At 40.8% G+C, this 16,614-nt stretch overlaps 2 protein-coding genes and 2 long non-coding RNA genes across 6 annotated transcripts in view; 1 reads left to right on the forward strand and 3 right to left on the reverse strand.

Moving 5' to 3' along the window:
* Positions 1–649, reverse strand: part of TRPA1 (transient receptor potential cation channel subfamily A member 1) — a 33,331-nt gene extending 32,682 nt beyond the window's left edge. Inside the window, exon 1 of one of the 2 annotated variants that reach the window (XM_081204440.1) lies at positions 229–442. In XM_081204440.1, coding sequence (XP_081060566.1) covers positions 229–345 — 117 coding nt within the window. In that variant the 5' untranslated portion in view covers positions 346–442. Of the gene's footprint in view, positions 1–228 lie in introns of both variants that reach the window. The other variant, XM_081204441.1, reaches the window with a different exon arrangement.
* Positions 1–16,614, reverse strand: part of LOC308593209 — a 361,814-nt gene that overhangs the window by 110,245 nt on the left and 234,955 nt on the right. The window lies entirely within an intron of this gene.
* KCNB2 (potassium voltage-gated channel subfamily B member 2) overlaps positions 823–16,614 on the forward strand; it is a 233,643-nt gene continuing 217,851 nt past the window's right edge. Inside the window, exons 1-2 of the mRNA XM_081204481.1 lie at positions 823–931; positions 5,421–5,512. The gene's annotated coding sequence lies outside the window, so the exon portion shown is untranslated. The remainder of the gene's footprint in view (positions 932–5,420; positions 5,513–16,614) is intronic.
* Positions 9,299–15,052, reverse strand: LOC308593490. 2 transcript variants are annotated; one of them, XR_014010981.1, is made up of 3 exons: positions 12,343–15,052; positions 10,309–10,438; positions 9,299–9,397 (listed from the first exon to the last, which is right to left on the reverse strand). It is a non-coding gene; the product is annotated as an uncharacterized lncRNA (long non-coding RNA). The 2 variants fall into 2 exon arrangements; XR_014010982.1 differs by lacking the exon at positions 9,299–9,397 and having other exon boundaries at positions 9,637–10,438.

Genomic DNA, 16,614 nt, shown 5'->3' on the forward strand with positions numbered 1-16,614 from the left:
AATTTTCGACGGATCTTCCTCCATGGTTAATCCTGGCAGGAAAACAGGCTCACAAACCAAGGACCCAGACCCTCCAGAACAGGATTTCCCTAAAATCGCAGATCTGAAGACACTCCATACCTGCTCCCGGTAGCCCCGCGATGCGCGGCTGCTTCAGGCTGCAATCTTATACCCCCTTTAACCTGGACTTTAAGTCCTGCCGAACTCGCGCGGCGCCAGGCGCTTTACCTTAAACACATCCTGCGAGGCGACCGAGGCGGCGTCGGCTTCGCACACGACCCCTTCGTAGCAGGTGTCCTGCTTGCTCTGCCCGGACTGGAACAGCTTCAGGAAGGCGCGCTTCATGGTCTCGCTGCCAGTCCGTCTCCCGCGGCGACCTGTGGGAGACACCAGAAGGAGCCATGTGTGCAGGGGAAAGCCCAGCCCGAGAGAGCAGGAGGAGGAGAAGGAGGAGGGACTGGCGAGGTGCGCCCACCCACAAAAGAGGAGGCGCGAATGGGGCGTCGTCAGGAGGAGCCGGCTGCACGAGGAAGAGGCGTGAGGAAAGGCCGCGAGCGAGCGGCGGGCTCGTGGAAGAGATTCCCGCCTCCGGAGTTGAGGGAGAGCGGCCAAAGCAGGGGCGGCGGCGGCCTGAGGGGTCTCGCCGGTGCGCTCGCCTCGCGAGGCTGAAGCGGCCTCCGCTAGAACAAGTCTCGACCGCCGAGGGAGGAAATTGGCGCCTCAGCCGAGGAGTGGGGCCCCTCTCGGCTGTCCGCCGTGGGGTCGATGTGGCGACGTCCCCACTCAGACAGACGCTTTTGTGCTGCTGCTGCTGCTGCTGCTTCCCCTCAGGAACGAGCAAGACCATTTAGGCCGGTACCCAGAAATTTGCGGGTTGGACTCCCTACCCGCACGCTCGCAAGGCCAAAAGAACCTAAACACCGGCAGCCTAGTATGTTACCCATTTATTATATAAAGCACTGAATAGCTATTAACAACATATTTACTTTTTAAGTGCCAATTTTATATGTCCTGAGGAAGATACAGCCTAAGGCTGAGCGGTTAACAAACCCCTCACGGGGACCAAAACAACCCAGGATGTAAACTGTAAAAGCCACATAATTATAAATAACACAAGCAGCTTTTTAAAAAGTAAACTTTAATTTTAAAAAAGATAAAACTAGCAAGGGAATTATTTGGTACGGCACTCTAGAAACACCAGAAGAATATTATCATTGTAATTAAGCAACAAAAAGTATAATGTTAATCTACAGCTTTAGTAAAAAGAAATTTAAAAAAAAGAAAAACTGCCTAATGCTTGCCCATTTTATAAGGGAAGGTTGAAGGAAATAACAGGGTATGGTTTTCCTAGCAAAGAGAAGACTTGAGGGCAGTGGGATAGTAAAGAATGAGCTGGGTTGCAATAGGATCCTAAGTACTGTAGAAGAGCAGCAGTGAGAAAGTTGTGTGAGAGATGCTGGAGTCAAGAGGCAGAGAAAAGTCTGCTCAGTTCTGTGCTTTGGGGCTTCCTTGGAAACATAACAGAAGCGCTCTCTCTCTCTCTCTATATATATATATTGTGTGTGTGTGTATATATATATACATATAAATAAATAAATTTATACACTGCTTGATTTTTTTTAAAAAAACCCTCATAGATCTTGTTAATGCTCTCAGCTCTTCCATCCTACACTCAGGCTCTGTATATGTGTAAATGAAACCTCACATCCTAAAAACACAAAAGTCTGTACTGTGTTGACCATCATTCCAAGGAAGTCAAACTGGAAAATGCTTGGAAACCCTGGAGTCTCTTCCCACTCAGAGATTGAGCTGGCACATAACATTATGTAGAATTTATTATTGAAGCTGGGAAAACAAATCTCTTCTGTCCAGCAGCAGCAGACACTGTAAATACGCCACACGAACACAAAACTATGGTTCCTTCAGAATTCTGCCCTCTATGACTTTATTATGTCCAGGGCTTTTTTTCCCCAGCTGGAACTGAGTTCCAGCAGCTCTCAGGTGGGAGCCATTGCCATTATAAGACAAGGGAGGTGTTCATGGTGAGTTCCTGCACCTTTTTTTGTAGAAAAATAGCACTGATTATATCCACACATGTGCTTGTATTTTTATTTCCACTGCAGGGGCTCATGGCACGTTCAAGAGCATGCTATTTATCTGGGAAACAGTGCTAAAGAGCAGGGGTCAGCAACCTTTTTCAGCCATGGGCCAGTCCACCATCCCTCAGACCATGTGGTGGGTCGGACTATTTTTTGGGGGGGAAATGAACAAATTCCTGTGCCCCACAAATAACCCAGAGATGCATTTTAAATAAAAGGACACATTCTACTCATGTAAAAACATGCTGATTCCCGGACCGTCTGTGGGCCGGATTGAGAAGGCGATTGGGCCACGGGCCTTAGATTGCCTACCCCTGCTAAAGAGGAACCATTTCTTCTTTACTCCCAATCAAAAACAGGCACGTACACCACACAAACATTTTTTAAACCCAGACTTCTCCTACAACTATGTTTTGACCTTTAAAGGTTATGCAAGACTTTGCTGCTGCTTCAGTCTTCTTCCCATGTAAAAGTGACCACATACACAGTATAAATTTGCAGAGTGTATACCCAGCCAATAGTCAGTGATAACAGCTATGACCAACTCTGCCTCACTGAGTAATGATGTGCTAACTGCACTGAGGAAGGCATAAGGAATGTCCATGGTTTTGATTACAGGGGGCTAAAGCTATCCAGTCCCTGTCCCAGTTTGTGGAAGTTTCACAGACATAATCTTATAAGTAATGTTCAAGTTACATGTTAAGCAGAGCTCTCTGATCCTTCTGGCATTTTTCGGCCTGGGGAAAGCAGGGAAATGTTATTTTTGGGTTAAAATCACCCTCTATAAGGTGCCTTTATACCCACAAGAGGAGACCTCCATGGGTGAAAAAGAAGCTGAAAAAATGGCTAGAGAGGAAGGGGTTAAGCCGTCTTTCTTCCATGCAGTCCTGAGGTATTTGGCTTCCAAAATAAAAAACAGAGAAGAAAAATTACTCTGTACAGCCCCTGAGACCTTCTTCATGCAAAGCATGTGCTCTATCACCAAGCATTGGTCTCTTCCCAGGTGGCCTGAGATGCCCTGAGAAAAGGAGACATTTGTATATATCTTCCTATAAATAGGGATGTATTTCTACATTACTCAGCTGGAATATGGTACAAAGACACCCTGATTACGAGAAAGATCTAAAAAGGTATTTTCACTTCATTAACTCCACAGTTCGGTCCATGAAATTTATCACCTAACAAAAAAGAACATCCCAAGACAGAACAAACAAAATTAAATATAGGACAACTACATGAAACTATGGTTCATCTGGGTCTACGAGGTTTGGTGTCATCACTATGCTGCCAACACTCAGCTCTGTTTTACTAGTAGCATAATATATGCCAGCATGTTTCCCAATATATTGATGCACGCCACCCCAATCTCCAAGCGGTGTAAGATTCCAGGGTCCAGGTGGTTAACCAAGGTTCGTGTTTTCTTTGGAAATGAGGCACAGCGGAGACTCTGGTATCTTTATGATATGTGGTTTATTTACACATACCGTATTTTTCGCCCTATAGGACACACTTTTTCCCCTCCAAAAATGAAGGGGAAATGTGTGTGCGTCCTATGGGGCGAATGCAGGCTTTCCCGGGCTTCCTGCAGCGCTGCGCCACCCTCCGGATCCTGGCGCGAAGCCGCGCGGGGCTCCGGAGGGTGGCGCGGAGCTGCTTGCGCTCCAGGGCTTCCTGCAGCTCTGCGCCACCCTCCGGATCCCAGCGCGAAGCCCGCGGGGCTCCGGAAGGTGGCGCAGAGCTGCCTGCGCTCCAGGGCTTCCTGCAGCTCTGCGCCACCCTCTGGATCCTGGCGCGAAGCCACGCGTGGCTCTGGAGGGTAGCACAGAGCTGCCTGCATTCCGAAGCCTGGTGCGCGCTGAAGAGCGCCCCCGGGCTTCGCGCACCTCTCCGCAAGCCTGGGGAGACCTGCGCGGCTCCCTAGGCTTGCAGATAGCAGGCTGTTCTGGGGGCTGGGGTCGGGGGAAGCTCGGGCTTCCCCCGCGCCTGCCCTGTGCCTGGGGAGGAAAAAATTTTTTTTCTTTATTCCCCCCCCCCAAAAAAAATAGGTGCGTCCTATGGGGCGGTGCGTCCTATGGGGCGGAAAATACGGTATATACAACCTGATCCTGTGGTGGAGGGACTCGCAGCGCTACCCTCCAAGGGGTTCTTGCTTTCCCGTGGCCTCAGTCTTAGATTTCAGCAGAAATTAGCCATGGCACTCTCTGTCGCTCTGTTCCAGCTTGCTGCATTTCATAGACCGCCACCTTTTCCTCCCAAGCTCACATCCTAGCCAACCACAATCTTAAAAGAAACTACTCTTCTTCAAACTCTGGCCTTTGGCCTGCAAAATAACTCACAGCCGGAGAGCTGTCTGTCACAGAGCCCCAGCTTTTTTAATGTTACAATAATGGTTCATCACCTTGCCATTGTTAACAACTCATACTTAGCGGCCATCATCAGGCTGGCCTGGCTACTCTGGCCATTAAATTCCTGCTGGATTCAGGGGGCTTGAACCTAACACCTATTAGGAACTAGGGGAATCTGGCACCTCCAACTCACAAGGATGTCTTGAAAGATTTCCAGTGCTCAAAACTAAGCTCCATTGAGTTCAAAGTAGCTTACTTCCAGATGTCTGTAGGATTGCAGCCTCAGTGAGATGTTATAAGATTTATAATTTAAACAGATTTTTATGTTTATTGTTACCTATCCTATCCCAAGACTTTAAATTAGATCGGACAATTAAAAATAATCATGTACATTCTACAAACAAATTTGTTTTGCATTGAACAGACTGTATGCTGTTGAAATAACTGCACAGGACTACTACTGTTACAGATCTTGGTTTCAACCTTTTATGCATTGCTAATATTTTAGTTTAACTGATCTAACGAGAAGCCAAGTTCCCCAAAGAATAAACAATACAGCAGGATTTTATGGTATTGGTCCATTCTTTGAGGCTGATTGCATTTTCATCTTTTTAAAGCAGTGTGAGTTTGGAAGCATAAAATAATATTAAGGGGAAATTCTGAGAATGTGGGAAAAAAGATAGTGAAGAATTAGTTCCTAAGGGGAATGAAATAGAATTGTAACATTACTGACCATAGTTTCCTGTTTCCCCATAATGATTCACATAAGTAACCAATTCAAATAAGCAGGCAAAAAGTAGGCAGTATTGTTTTCCCCAGAGTGGACTGAAAACACTTTTATACACATTCTTGCCAATATGAGCTTGCTAATGGTAAAACAATGGACCCATTAAGATATGCAAGATTCACTAAAGGTAACCACAGAGCAAACCTTCAATGAAAATATGATTGTTTAATAAATGAACTGTATTCACAGTAAGAACACAATCCTGCCAAACATAAGAAGCTGACAGATCCTATGCATGTCAACTTAGAAGTAAGATTCACTGAGTTCCATGGGACACCTTGGTGAGTAAAAGAATGCAGCTATAATCAAGATATGCTTACTTAGGCTAAAGCAATGGCAGATAGACAATTAATTTCAGAATGTATTACGTAATGGGAATAATAAGTGTGGAAGTTTGCATACAGTAATGCTTAGATACTTGAATGTTGCCATTTATTTTTACTGTCTTCTGTGACAAAATAGATTTTCACACGAAGGTCCTCTTTCTGCCTGAGGTGGGGATGATGGGCAGAGATAATACTGCACTTGCAGCCCATCATGTCAGCTGGCCTCTCTGCTTCCAGCCAATCAGGAGAGAACTGATTGGGAGGGACAGAGGGTCACCAAGGTGAATGTGGTCCACCTGAAAGATTACAAGGGGTGCCTACTCCCAAGGATACAGCCAGTTCCTTCCCAGCCTGCCCATCCCTATGCACCTCTTTTTGCTGTAGCTTGTATCATACATTGACGTAATCTCAGGATTGCTGTGAACCCAGTGTTAGCTGCTGGTTGATAGGGCTAGGAAGGAAATTTACATATGGCTGGAACTAGCAGAATCAGTTTCAAAATCCTATGATATTTGTATTGTTGATTCCCTGGGAGGGATGGTTTATTGTTGCTGTTTACCACAGCTTTGTTGTGTCACAATTATCAAAGGGCACTAAGGCGTTCAGTAGGATTAATAAATGCAAGGTAGCTGGGGATGGGACGTTGGGGCACAGGCGTGAGATATCCCATTGCAGGGGTGATGGCAGCAGTGTGCCCTAGATTCTCTCTGTGTGAAAGCCACTCAAATGGCATTAAAGCCATTGATGGCCATTACTGATACCCCATGACCCAATTCAACTCCGTAGCCTGGGCTGAGTTAAGCAATGTGGCAATGTCAAGCATAGAACCTCAGCCTTATGCCATGCTACTTGCCTTTGTGAAGCTGTATCCAATGATGTGGCTAGTATACTTCCAGCTTGGGTGTCCAGTATCTCTGCTCACTCACAACACCCACTGTGCTCTATGGGGCATGATAATTTTCTGAAGGAGATTCCTCAAAGGCTTTAAGCCTCCCTCCCTCCCTCCTCTTTATATTCTATTGGGCAAATTGGGATTCTTCTCCAGAAATATGATAGAACATTCTCACACAGTCACCTTTCCCCACAGTCAGTTTTTGCATTGTTTTGGTCTAGGTATAGGGCATTTCTTAGTAGTTCAGCAGATTAAAATGCACCTTAAAAAAATAACTGGTTTAATAAGATAGGAATATTTTAATCTCCTCTATGTAACCTAAGAACTTTATAAGTAGAAAATACTACTTTTCCTTCAGTCTGGGCAATGCTAAAATGAAGTCACTCACTGTATTAACAGAAAACTGTAATACAAAAATAGCAACCTAAATTAGAATATAAATGTTGCAGAATATTCTTTCTTTAGTTTGAGAAGGTAGATTAGCATTACTTTCACAATTTAAACCCCTTAATTGGTTTAAACTTAATATTAACTGAACTCCAATACTGCATTAACAAGCAATATAGTTCCTAACCCCAAAGGATTACAGTCTCCATAACATGACCAGAAGAATGGTAATAGAAAGTGTTAAAAGTTTGGTCAGAGAAGGGATGAAGGGGTGGAGAGGGATATGATGGGAAAAACAAATGAATAGAAGAAAGTTACGGTAATAACCAAAGAGCGCTGAGTGAATTGGTGATCCAAAAGTCACTTTGCAAAATAAAGGTGTATTTACAGAGTGTATTTACAAAAGTGTATTTACAGAGGTGTAAATGAAAAGGGTTTTGGCTTAATATGTAGAGGTAGCAAGGCCTTTCCTTGGCATGAACAGCATCACGGAACAAGGCACAAAGAGCAGAATGCAAGAAGTGAATGAAGTAGCCTGATATTATGGGCACACGTGGAGTGATAACAAAAAGGGAGATGATAGACAATGAGGACAGAGACACAAGCAACAGCAAAATTGTAGCAAAGAGATCTGAATTCATTTAAATATTTTCAGAGCTTGATGATGTGATCATAATGGGATGTAGACTGTGTCTTCTAAAGAAAAGAATAGCATCAAATGCTAAGAGATTTCTTCATTTGTTGATGTTGAAGAAACATATTTTTAAAAATACAAAATACAATGCATGATCATCTTATTGGATTAGCAAAAGCAATATTTTCGTTACCTTTCAAAGAAGTTTTCAGGGGTAGAGGTCTCAGTTCTGCACAAATAACTCCCAAGACACAGCTATCTGACTCTTCATCTGCTGTTTCTTAGGTATAATTCAGTAGGGGAGTGCTGCTCGAAGCTGTGTTATGCTTGATGTTGATGCGAAAGTTATTTATGTAAGTGATGTCTGGCCAATGAACAATGTGGGAGGAGCGTGCATTTTCAGAATGTCCTCCAGGACCTTATTTTGTTTCAATATTCCATTTTCAAGACTGGCAGCGTTATATCAAGAGAGTTTCTAATGCTTCAACTTGGTTAGGTGGTCACAGGAGGGCATGTGTTGACCTTCTCAGTGAACTAATTGCTTTTAATGGATAGTCTAAACAGCAGTGTACAGGAATACAGTCTGCATAGTTAGAATCGCTGTCCTGATAAGTGAATTTTTAAAACTCATGAAAAGGAATTTGATCAGTATCTAATGCATTATGGCATAGTGGAAAGGTTGCACATACTCCCCCCCCCCCCGAAAGTAAATTGTCCCTGTTTGCTTTGCTTTGCATTGAAATGGGGGGGGGGGTGTTTCCTTCATTAAGTTCATTCTGTAATGCACTTTAAGTTTATATCCAGCAAAAGTATCAATGTGTGTGTCCTTTTAGCATTTTGTTGACATGTTGGCTTTATGAGAACATTTTGCGTGACAGAAAATCTCTTTAAAGAACAGCTGTTGTGGCTACTTGATTACTCACTTCCCAAACTACACAACTGGCTGTTTCTTACTTAGTAAATGATTCCTCTGGTTCTTTAAAGAATCACCTATGTGGTTTGAAGAAACTAAAATACTTTCTTTATATATGTTTACAAAGACATTCAAAACACAAATGGGAAATCTGGAGTACTTTTAAAAATCAGTCGATTTTGCCCCTCTTATTCCATTTCCCCCCCAAAATACAGCATATTTCCCATTTGTGTCTTGAGTTTCTTTGTGAATATATACAGAGTATTTTAGTATCTTTAAACCCCGCCATTGATGACTTTGCTCTTGGCAAAATCTTTATTTATGCAATAATATTTACACACAGTTCTTTTCTTCTAGACAAAAAGGTGCTGGCACTCACCATGAAGTTGTTATATTAAGTGCCACATTTTTAACCAGTGCTTTTCTTCTAGAAAAAAAGATGGTGGTATGCATACCCTTGAGTACTCCTATGGGGGGGGAAAGCATTGCTTACATAGAAGACGTTCTCATTCTTTGTGGCCAAAGTTGGTCTGGTAAATATGGATAATCTGAAATTCCTGCCTAAAATATTATTATAATTATCTTGATTATCCTGAACAGGCCTATTGCTTTGGCATATTCTGATTAACCTTGATATGTGACAAAGGCTTAATGGAAGGTCTAGATGACTAGCTTATCACTGTATGTTTCTTACAGATAAGTTCTCATAACCCAGTAGCTAAGTAAGCCTTCAAGTTGCTTGTGTTAAGTAGAATGTGTGAGATTAAAGAATGTACATCTGTATTTTGTGTGGGTCCCTAACAAGTATTATATGGATATAAAATATTTTATCAAATTGCTTGCAAGTTCTTTATGAAAACTTAGTTTATTTTATAAAATGATTTATTATTTATTTATTTATACAATAGTGCTAAATGTAACATGCAAGAACACATTTCAGAAGTTTTCTAAATGTTCTTAAGGAGCTAGTATTTCTTTAAAAAGTCTTGCCCAAATGATCTCTCTGAGCTTCTCCTAAAGGAGAAAAGAAGAAAACAAATATATGTAAGGGTAGTATCAGAAGCCTTCTGGATTTTTCTTTGAACTGGATGTAATATTTATACTCATATAGGTAAGCAATAGTTTTTAAAAGATATAAATCTTAATATAAGAATGATGTGTCAGGTTAGGCAAAATAGTCAAAAGTGTCAGCAGCTGCAATGACCTGGCTAAAACTAATAGAGGGTGACCTAGATGCTATTACTTTTTTATAATATAAGACTTGTTAGTCTCTTACTATCCAAAGGTCTCCAAACAATTTACATTTAAAAACATAAACATGAATACATTGTACCATAACCCCCCCCCCCGAAACCGCTACAGAACTTTAAACAGAATGCACAGAAAGGACAGGAAAAAAGAAAGAATTAACCAACACAGCTCACATACCAAACTATTTGCTATTAAGAGACAAGCAAAATTGTCCATGATGTAACAAGACAAAATTGGAAAATGCTATTGCAAATATATAAAGCAACATAAAGACTTGGCATATGTTTTTAGAGCCTTCATACCAAGTGTCAATATAGACAGATAGAAATCTTTGACTTTTATATACAGCTGTAAAAAGTTCAACATATTTGTTTTTGGAAAGTCAGTGTTGTTGTAGAAACTGACCACAAGTGCCCAGTATCTGTTACCAATAAAGAATTAGCAGGCACCTTTTCTGAGATCCAGAGACTCTTTCCCAATTTCAGTTGTATGACTTAACTATTGACTTCTGTCCAGAAAAAAAATCTAGTTATAGAGGATCAGTTATTCAGAGCATATGACAGAAAAGATGAAAAACAATAAAGAAAATATGGCCATTTTCAGGGATGGCGGTATGTAATTCAGAGGTATCAGAGGTCCCAGCACAGGCTGAACAGGTCACTATTTGTGCATACCTGCTCCATATTTTCATTTAAGGCAGAATGAACTGTAATCAAAGAGGTATTGTTCAGAAGCCATAGGTGGAGAGTGCCCAAGGATTGCAAAAGGAAATGCTTCAGAGAAAACATGAGGGGCATCTGAGCACTGAAAAATATAAAACAGAAACCAGAGAGGTATTACACTGTACGTATATGAAGCTGCATATGTAGTTGTTGTTTTTACCTGCCTATGTAGTGAATTGGAGCGGGTTGATAAATGCGATAGATACTAAAAATGTTGGACTAGGCAACAAAAGAGCCTTTTTAGAGATTTTATGTAAATATTAACGCTGTTCAGTTTGTTCTTTGTATTCTAATTGTCTCAATCTCTACATTAGCTGATATTGTAGTTTGTTGCACTGACTGAGCTATAAATGCTTAGTACTTCTTTCTTGACACCTTTCTAAAAATAGGATAATCAAGCATGATCATTTCATATGAATATTGGATTTTCTTCATGGTAATTTGTGTCTCCTGTCTTCAGCACTCACAAATCTATATGTGCACTTTATCATTAGCAGCTGCAATGTGGGTGTGGCTATATCTTAAAGAGTTCTATCCCATCTTCCATTGTTGCCAGTTCCAGGTCAGGTTAGAAGCATAAAATATAATTGCTTCTGAGTTTGTGGGTGCCAGACTTCTAATCCTTGGATCTAGCAACTGTTGGAATTTAATCAAGGCTTGGTGTGTTAAACTGGGTGCCAGACCTCTCAAATCATTGGATCCAGCAAGTGTTAAGGGGCAAAGGTAGGTGCATAACTCAGAATAACTGACAATGGTCGTACACCAAAAGAAATAAATGCTTTCATTTGTGGACTAATTTCTTCATTTGATATAGTGTAGAGTTCACATTATTGTCCAAGAACAATCCTTTTAAGTAAAATGGGCACTCAGAACTTGTGTTTTAAAATCAGATGCACCTCATGTATCACACAGGCCAGGAACTCTCTTTTTCATTTAAAACTGAGGCTCACAGTTGCATAGCTACAAAATGAATGTAATAAATATTCTAGCAGCACAGTTTGCCTTGGAATGGGCAGAGTAGTGTCTGCATTTCCATTATAAATCCATTATAAAGGGAGCAATTTTTCATACTGAAATCTGTCCATAAATATAGCTGTGACTGCAATCGAGTACGTACCTGATACAAAATTCAAACGTTTGCTTGATGGAACTTGAAGACAAAGAACTATTTAGACAGATTGAACATTACTTCAACTTATTAAGCCATAGAATTAGAGTGATTGCTGTTTCCTGTTTTTGTAATATTTGAAATATATATATATATACACACACACACACACACACACACACACATATATATTTCTTTCCCATTTAATGATATACATTCACACCATTATTATCCACTTTACCTCCCTGCCTCTTTAGAGCCTCTCAACTTCCAGTCGTAATATTTGAATTTTTAGCAAGTTAATAGGACTTCCATTGTTCCTTTTTCTCTACGTTCACAGGAAGATGGGTTCATACTTAACATTAAGCCACACTAGGCTTGGAGTGAATGAGTACGGATGCTGGTGCTTAGTGAGAAATTTGTGGCTGCCTCTCTCCTCTCCTTCCTTTGCGATTGCTAGGTGCTAAGCCATTGTTTGGCTTAGTGCTATGCCCAAACAAACTATGGGCTGCAACCAAGGTTTGTTCTTGACTTAATGTTCATGGTTTAATCAGAAGACACAAACTATAAAATATACATATGAAGATATAACCAGCCAAAGTATAAGGAGAATTCTGGGACCCAGGGAGAAAAATGGGCACATGGAGTGAGGTTACAGTTGATGATGTAAAGAAAGCAGGCAAAACAATACAAAGGATCTAACTTTGTATGGCTTCAGATTTATTATATATTTATACTCTGCCTTTGTTCCTTACAGGACTCAGGGCAGCTTATGGATAAAAACAAGAACCACTAAAAAAATATAAAAATCCATCATTAAAATACAAAATAGAATTAAAGTTATGTATCACATCTGTTTAAAACATACCAATAATTACAATAAGGCGCTAGCCCTTTAATTAAAAGCAGTCAGTTCATAGAAGCCTGTTGGAACAAGAAGGTCTTCACTTGCTGATAGGACAGCAAGGAGGGACCCAATTAGCTTCTCTCCTGTGTCCCCACCAAGTGTGCCTGTGAGGATGGTGGGACAAGTGCTTTTTTTCCTAGAAAAAGATGTGCTGGAACTGAGTTCCAGTGAGTTCCAGCTGAAAAAAGCACTGGGTGGGACCAAGAGAAGGACCATCCTTGAAGATCCCAAAGCATGGGCAGGTTTGTATGAGGGAATTCGGTCTTTCAGATACCTAGGACCTAAGCTCATCATCATGAAGCTGTATTGAATGAGGCCATTTAGCTCAGTTCCTAAATGAGAAACTAAATACAGAAAATTGAATATACACTATTATCTGTTGCTGTTAAAATGCTAACCATAAGCTCCATCAGATTTTCTATTTCTAGTGACTGGAAGCAGTTACATCTCTCAGGTGTAATTTCATTACATTGTTCATAAAAACACTATTAAGTAACACCCAATCAACCTTATGCATAGCAATTATACAGAAGATTCCCCTGGTAGTGGGATTGCTGTGATGCTCAGTATGCTCAACAGTTTCTGTTAAAATCAATTTGCTATCTTAACTGCCACAGTATGGCATTCATTGGAGAAGTAGGATATACATATGTGAAAGGTATACAAACAGGAGGAGGTGTGGTAGTTGGTGGATATTAAAATGAGGGCAGGAGGGACAGGAGTCTTGGGTAGGAGATAAAGGGGATAGGAGAAGAGGTGCCTCTTCTACAGTGCATTTTGCATGCTTCCATTTAGCTCAACACAGCTTATAGAGTTTCAGGAAAGTGCCTGAAGGCAAAAGGCTGGGGCCTTCTGAGGCAGTGGATAGGGACCCACTACCACAGCTGGCCCTAGGCCGGTAGGCCCCCATTAACTTTTTTGTGGCTCAGCACAGGCTCAGGACTGTCATCGTAATTTCCCCACAATGCAGTGCTGTTGCATAATTCACGGGCACTGCATTGTGGATAAATCAAAGTAAGTGAGATTGCACTGGCATGGGCCCAGCATGGCCATCAGCACTGATACTGCATTCTGGTGAAATTCAAATGGTGGCCATGCCAGTGAGACCAGCCATGTGGGCTCCCATTCACCACTGGACCATCTCCACCAGCTATATCCTTAAAGTGAGGGACCAACTACAGTTGAGGGATCCACTCCTGAAACCTGCTGCCAGCCCTGTATATTTTGGAAATCATAGGCCAGGATTCACCAACCGTTTTTGACCAGTGATCATGATTGGAATTTTGAGGAAGTGCTGTGGGTGTTAGTCACAAAACGCTGCTGTGGCATAACACAAAATGGTTGCTACATCTAAACAAATAAGACTACCACAAAATGGTGTGGGCATGCCCACCCCTATCAGCCACCCCATCAATGCATGCAAAAAAGGCATCTACAGCAGCCATTGTCATGTTCTCTCACAGAGAGAAGCTCTTTGCACCAATCCTGTTCAGAATAGAAGGAAGGCTGGGTTTCCAAGTATAAAAGGGACACGCTCAGTGTAGAAGAGGCTAAGCCAGTGCAAACAGAAACTCAGCAGGAAGAAGAAATAAGTCTCCCATGCATTGTGGAATTTTAAGAAGATTTATACTGAGGCTCCACATGAAGTACTGGTAGCTGCAGGCATTATGCTGGTGATACTACTGCATGCCATTTAAGCACAAGGATCAATATTGTCTTATTTGTTATTCTGGGATAGGTCAGTCAGTAGAGCATGAGATACTTATTCTCAGCAATGTGGGCTCAAGCCCCACATAGGACAAAAAGATTCCTGCATTGCAGAGGGTTGGGCCTAGATGACGCTAGTGGTCCCTTCCAACTCTAAATTTCTATGATTCCTCTTCAGGGAAATAGCAAAAGAAAATAAAGAAAATGGTAAGTTACTCCAACTGAGGTCCTGGTCTGGAAGTGAACCAACAGATACTGTGAGCATGTTAAATATTCTTCATATGGGCTGTGAAAGTCTCACACAGCTGGCTGAATTTGTATGTAAAATAATTTAATAAAATGGATCTTACTAAGTTTTTTCTAGATAACGAAGCACTGTTTTAAAAAATAATAATCCATAAACACAGTTCCTGAGACTTAGTTATTTATTTTGTCTTTGTGGTGCATGGAATGCATACACAATTCATGATAACACATATTTATTACCATTTTATATACCTAAGTAGAAAGTAAGTGTGATGTGCTCCCAGTAAAACAGAACTATATTTCTTAGTTTGAGGAGGCTAGCTTCCCATTCTGAAAAAGAACCAAGCCCCATACTGGATTCTGTTTGCCTTTGTATGTTGGAGTTAGCACTCAGATGTGTACTTAACTGACAGATCTTGGCTGATTCCTATTCTGTGTACACATTACCTCTTGTATATAATGTTTTAAAATTCTCTGTTTAATTTACATGAAGATGAACATGTTTATACAAGCACCAGGTGTGGTGTACTAATGGACTGTGGTAAAGGGTAGGGGGAAATGCACTAAGTGTCATAGCATAGTTCATCTCGTTTGCAGAAATGGATGAGATGCTTATTTTAGTCATCTGTGTTAAAAGCATTAGCTGGGTGAGAGAAGAAAACCTAGGAAATGGAAACATTTTGAAAGGCTGCTTTCACATTTCCAGTGTCTGGCTTTTCAACTGGATCTTAAAATGTTGGCTGGGGGTTTAAATCGACAGATTTGCCCATCCCTACTCAGGTCACTGCCTCTCCTTTCTCTCTTCATTTTATGGTAATAAATTAATTTCTTAACAAGGAGTTGGCATGACTGCGCTTTTCACTGTAGACACCCAGAGGCGTGCCTAGGGGCTCATGAAACCTCCCCCACCAGGTGCACAGGTCCAGGAGCACAAAAATTACCTATCAGACGATGGAATGTATGCGTGTGGCAATGCGCCGCACACTGTTGCCACAAGATCAAACACAAGAAAAGCTTCCATGGCACAAAGGCATGAGATTTTATTCACCCTTTCTCTTCACCTCGCCCTCACTCCAGATGTATTTGCGTCACATAAAATGTACTAATTTCTAATTTTTGTGGGGGGGTTGCCGAAACAGTTCTTTTAAAAAAAAAAATTATTAAGTACAAATTAGAAAACATACATATTTACAACAAAAGAAAATACAAAAGAAAAAGAAAATACATATAACCAAGAAAAAAAATTAGAGAATAAAATTAGATAAAGAAATTAGAGAAATAGTTCTTTGAAAAGGGTGCAAGGGCAAAATGGAAGAGTAATGAAATCCCCTCTATACAAGATTGGATCCAAAAGCTGACAGAGTGTGCCGAATTAGATGGTTTATCAGAAAAAATAAAGAATAAATCAAAACAGGAATTTGTTTCAAAATGGGAGGTTTTCAAAGAATATCTGAAAAATAAATATAGTAGTTTAAATTCTGTTGCAGCATTCGAGGAACTTCAGTAATAGTTGCAAGGTAGATATAAGAAATTAGATTTATTGAGAATAAGTTTAATTATGTTAAAAGTGTGTATTGGCAATAAGTAATATGAATTTGAAATATGGAATAGATGGGAAGTTGGGTCTTTAGTGTTAAGACCAATAGATGTTTTATTGTTTGCTAAGAAAATTATGTGTCTATGGTTATTTTTGTAATTTGTGTGTAATTTGGTATTTGTGTTTCCCCCCCTGTTTTTCCCCCCTTTTTTCTTGTTGTATAAATAAAAAACTTTATTGAATAAAAAGAAAGAAAGAAAAGGGTGCAAGGGACCAAAGGATGCATCTGTAGACACCTTGTTTGTAGAATCTGCTAATTTATTTTGTTATGAAGCTAAACTTGTCTACCTCTTGATAATAGAATCTGACTTTGATAATCCTATATCATCCCCCTAATTTCTTGTGCATGGCTTTATATCAAGATGTGTATATGTGCATACATGTAAGTGTAAAAAAAATTCAGCAAGAGGAGAATTGCATCTGTTCTTGAAACATGTTAAGAATAGTACATGGGACATGAGGGACCTCTGATGATCCTAGAAAGTACAATATGTAGGTTTGTTGAGGTTGCATTTCTGTACTCATTTACCTGAATTCAAAACCCCATTGTACTCAAAGGGACTGATTTCTGAGTAGGCGTGTACAGGACTGCACTGCATGTGATCTTAGAACAAATTCTACATGTTTGCCAGCTGACAAAGAATGCTCATTTCTTCCGGGTAATTGGGCTGAAAAGTTCTGGGAATTGGGGAT

Source organism: Podarcis bocagei, assembly GCF_964188305.1.
Source record: "Podarcis bocagei genome assembly, chromosome: 8".
NCBI classification, from domain to species: Eukaryota; Metazoa; Chordata; class Lepidosauria; order Squamata; family Lacertidae; genus Podarcis; species Podarcis bocagei.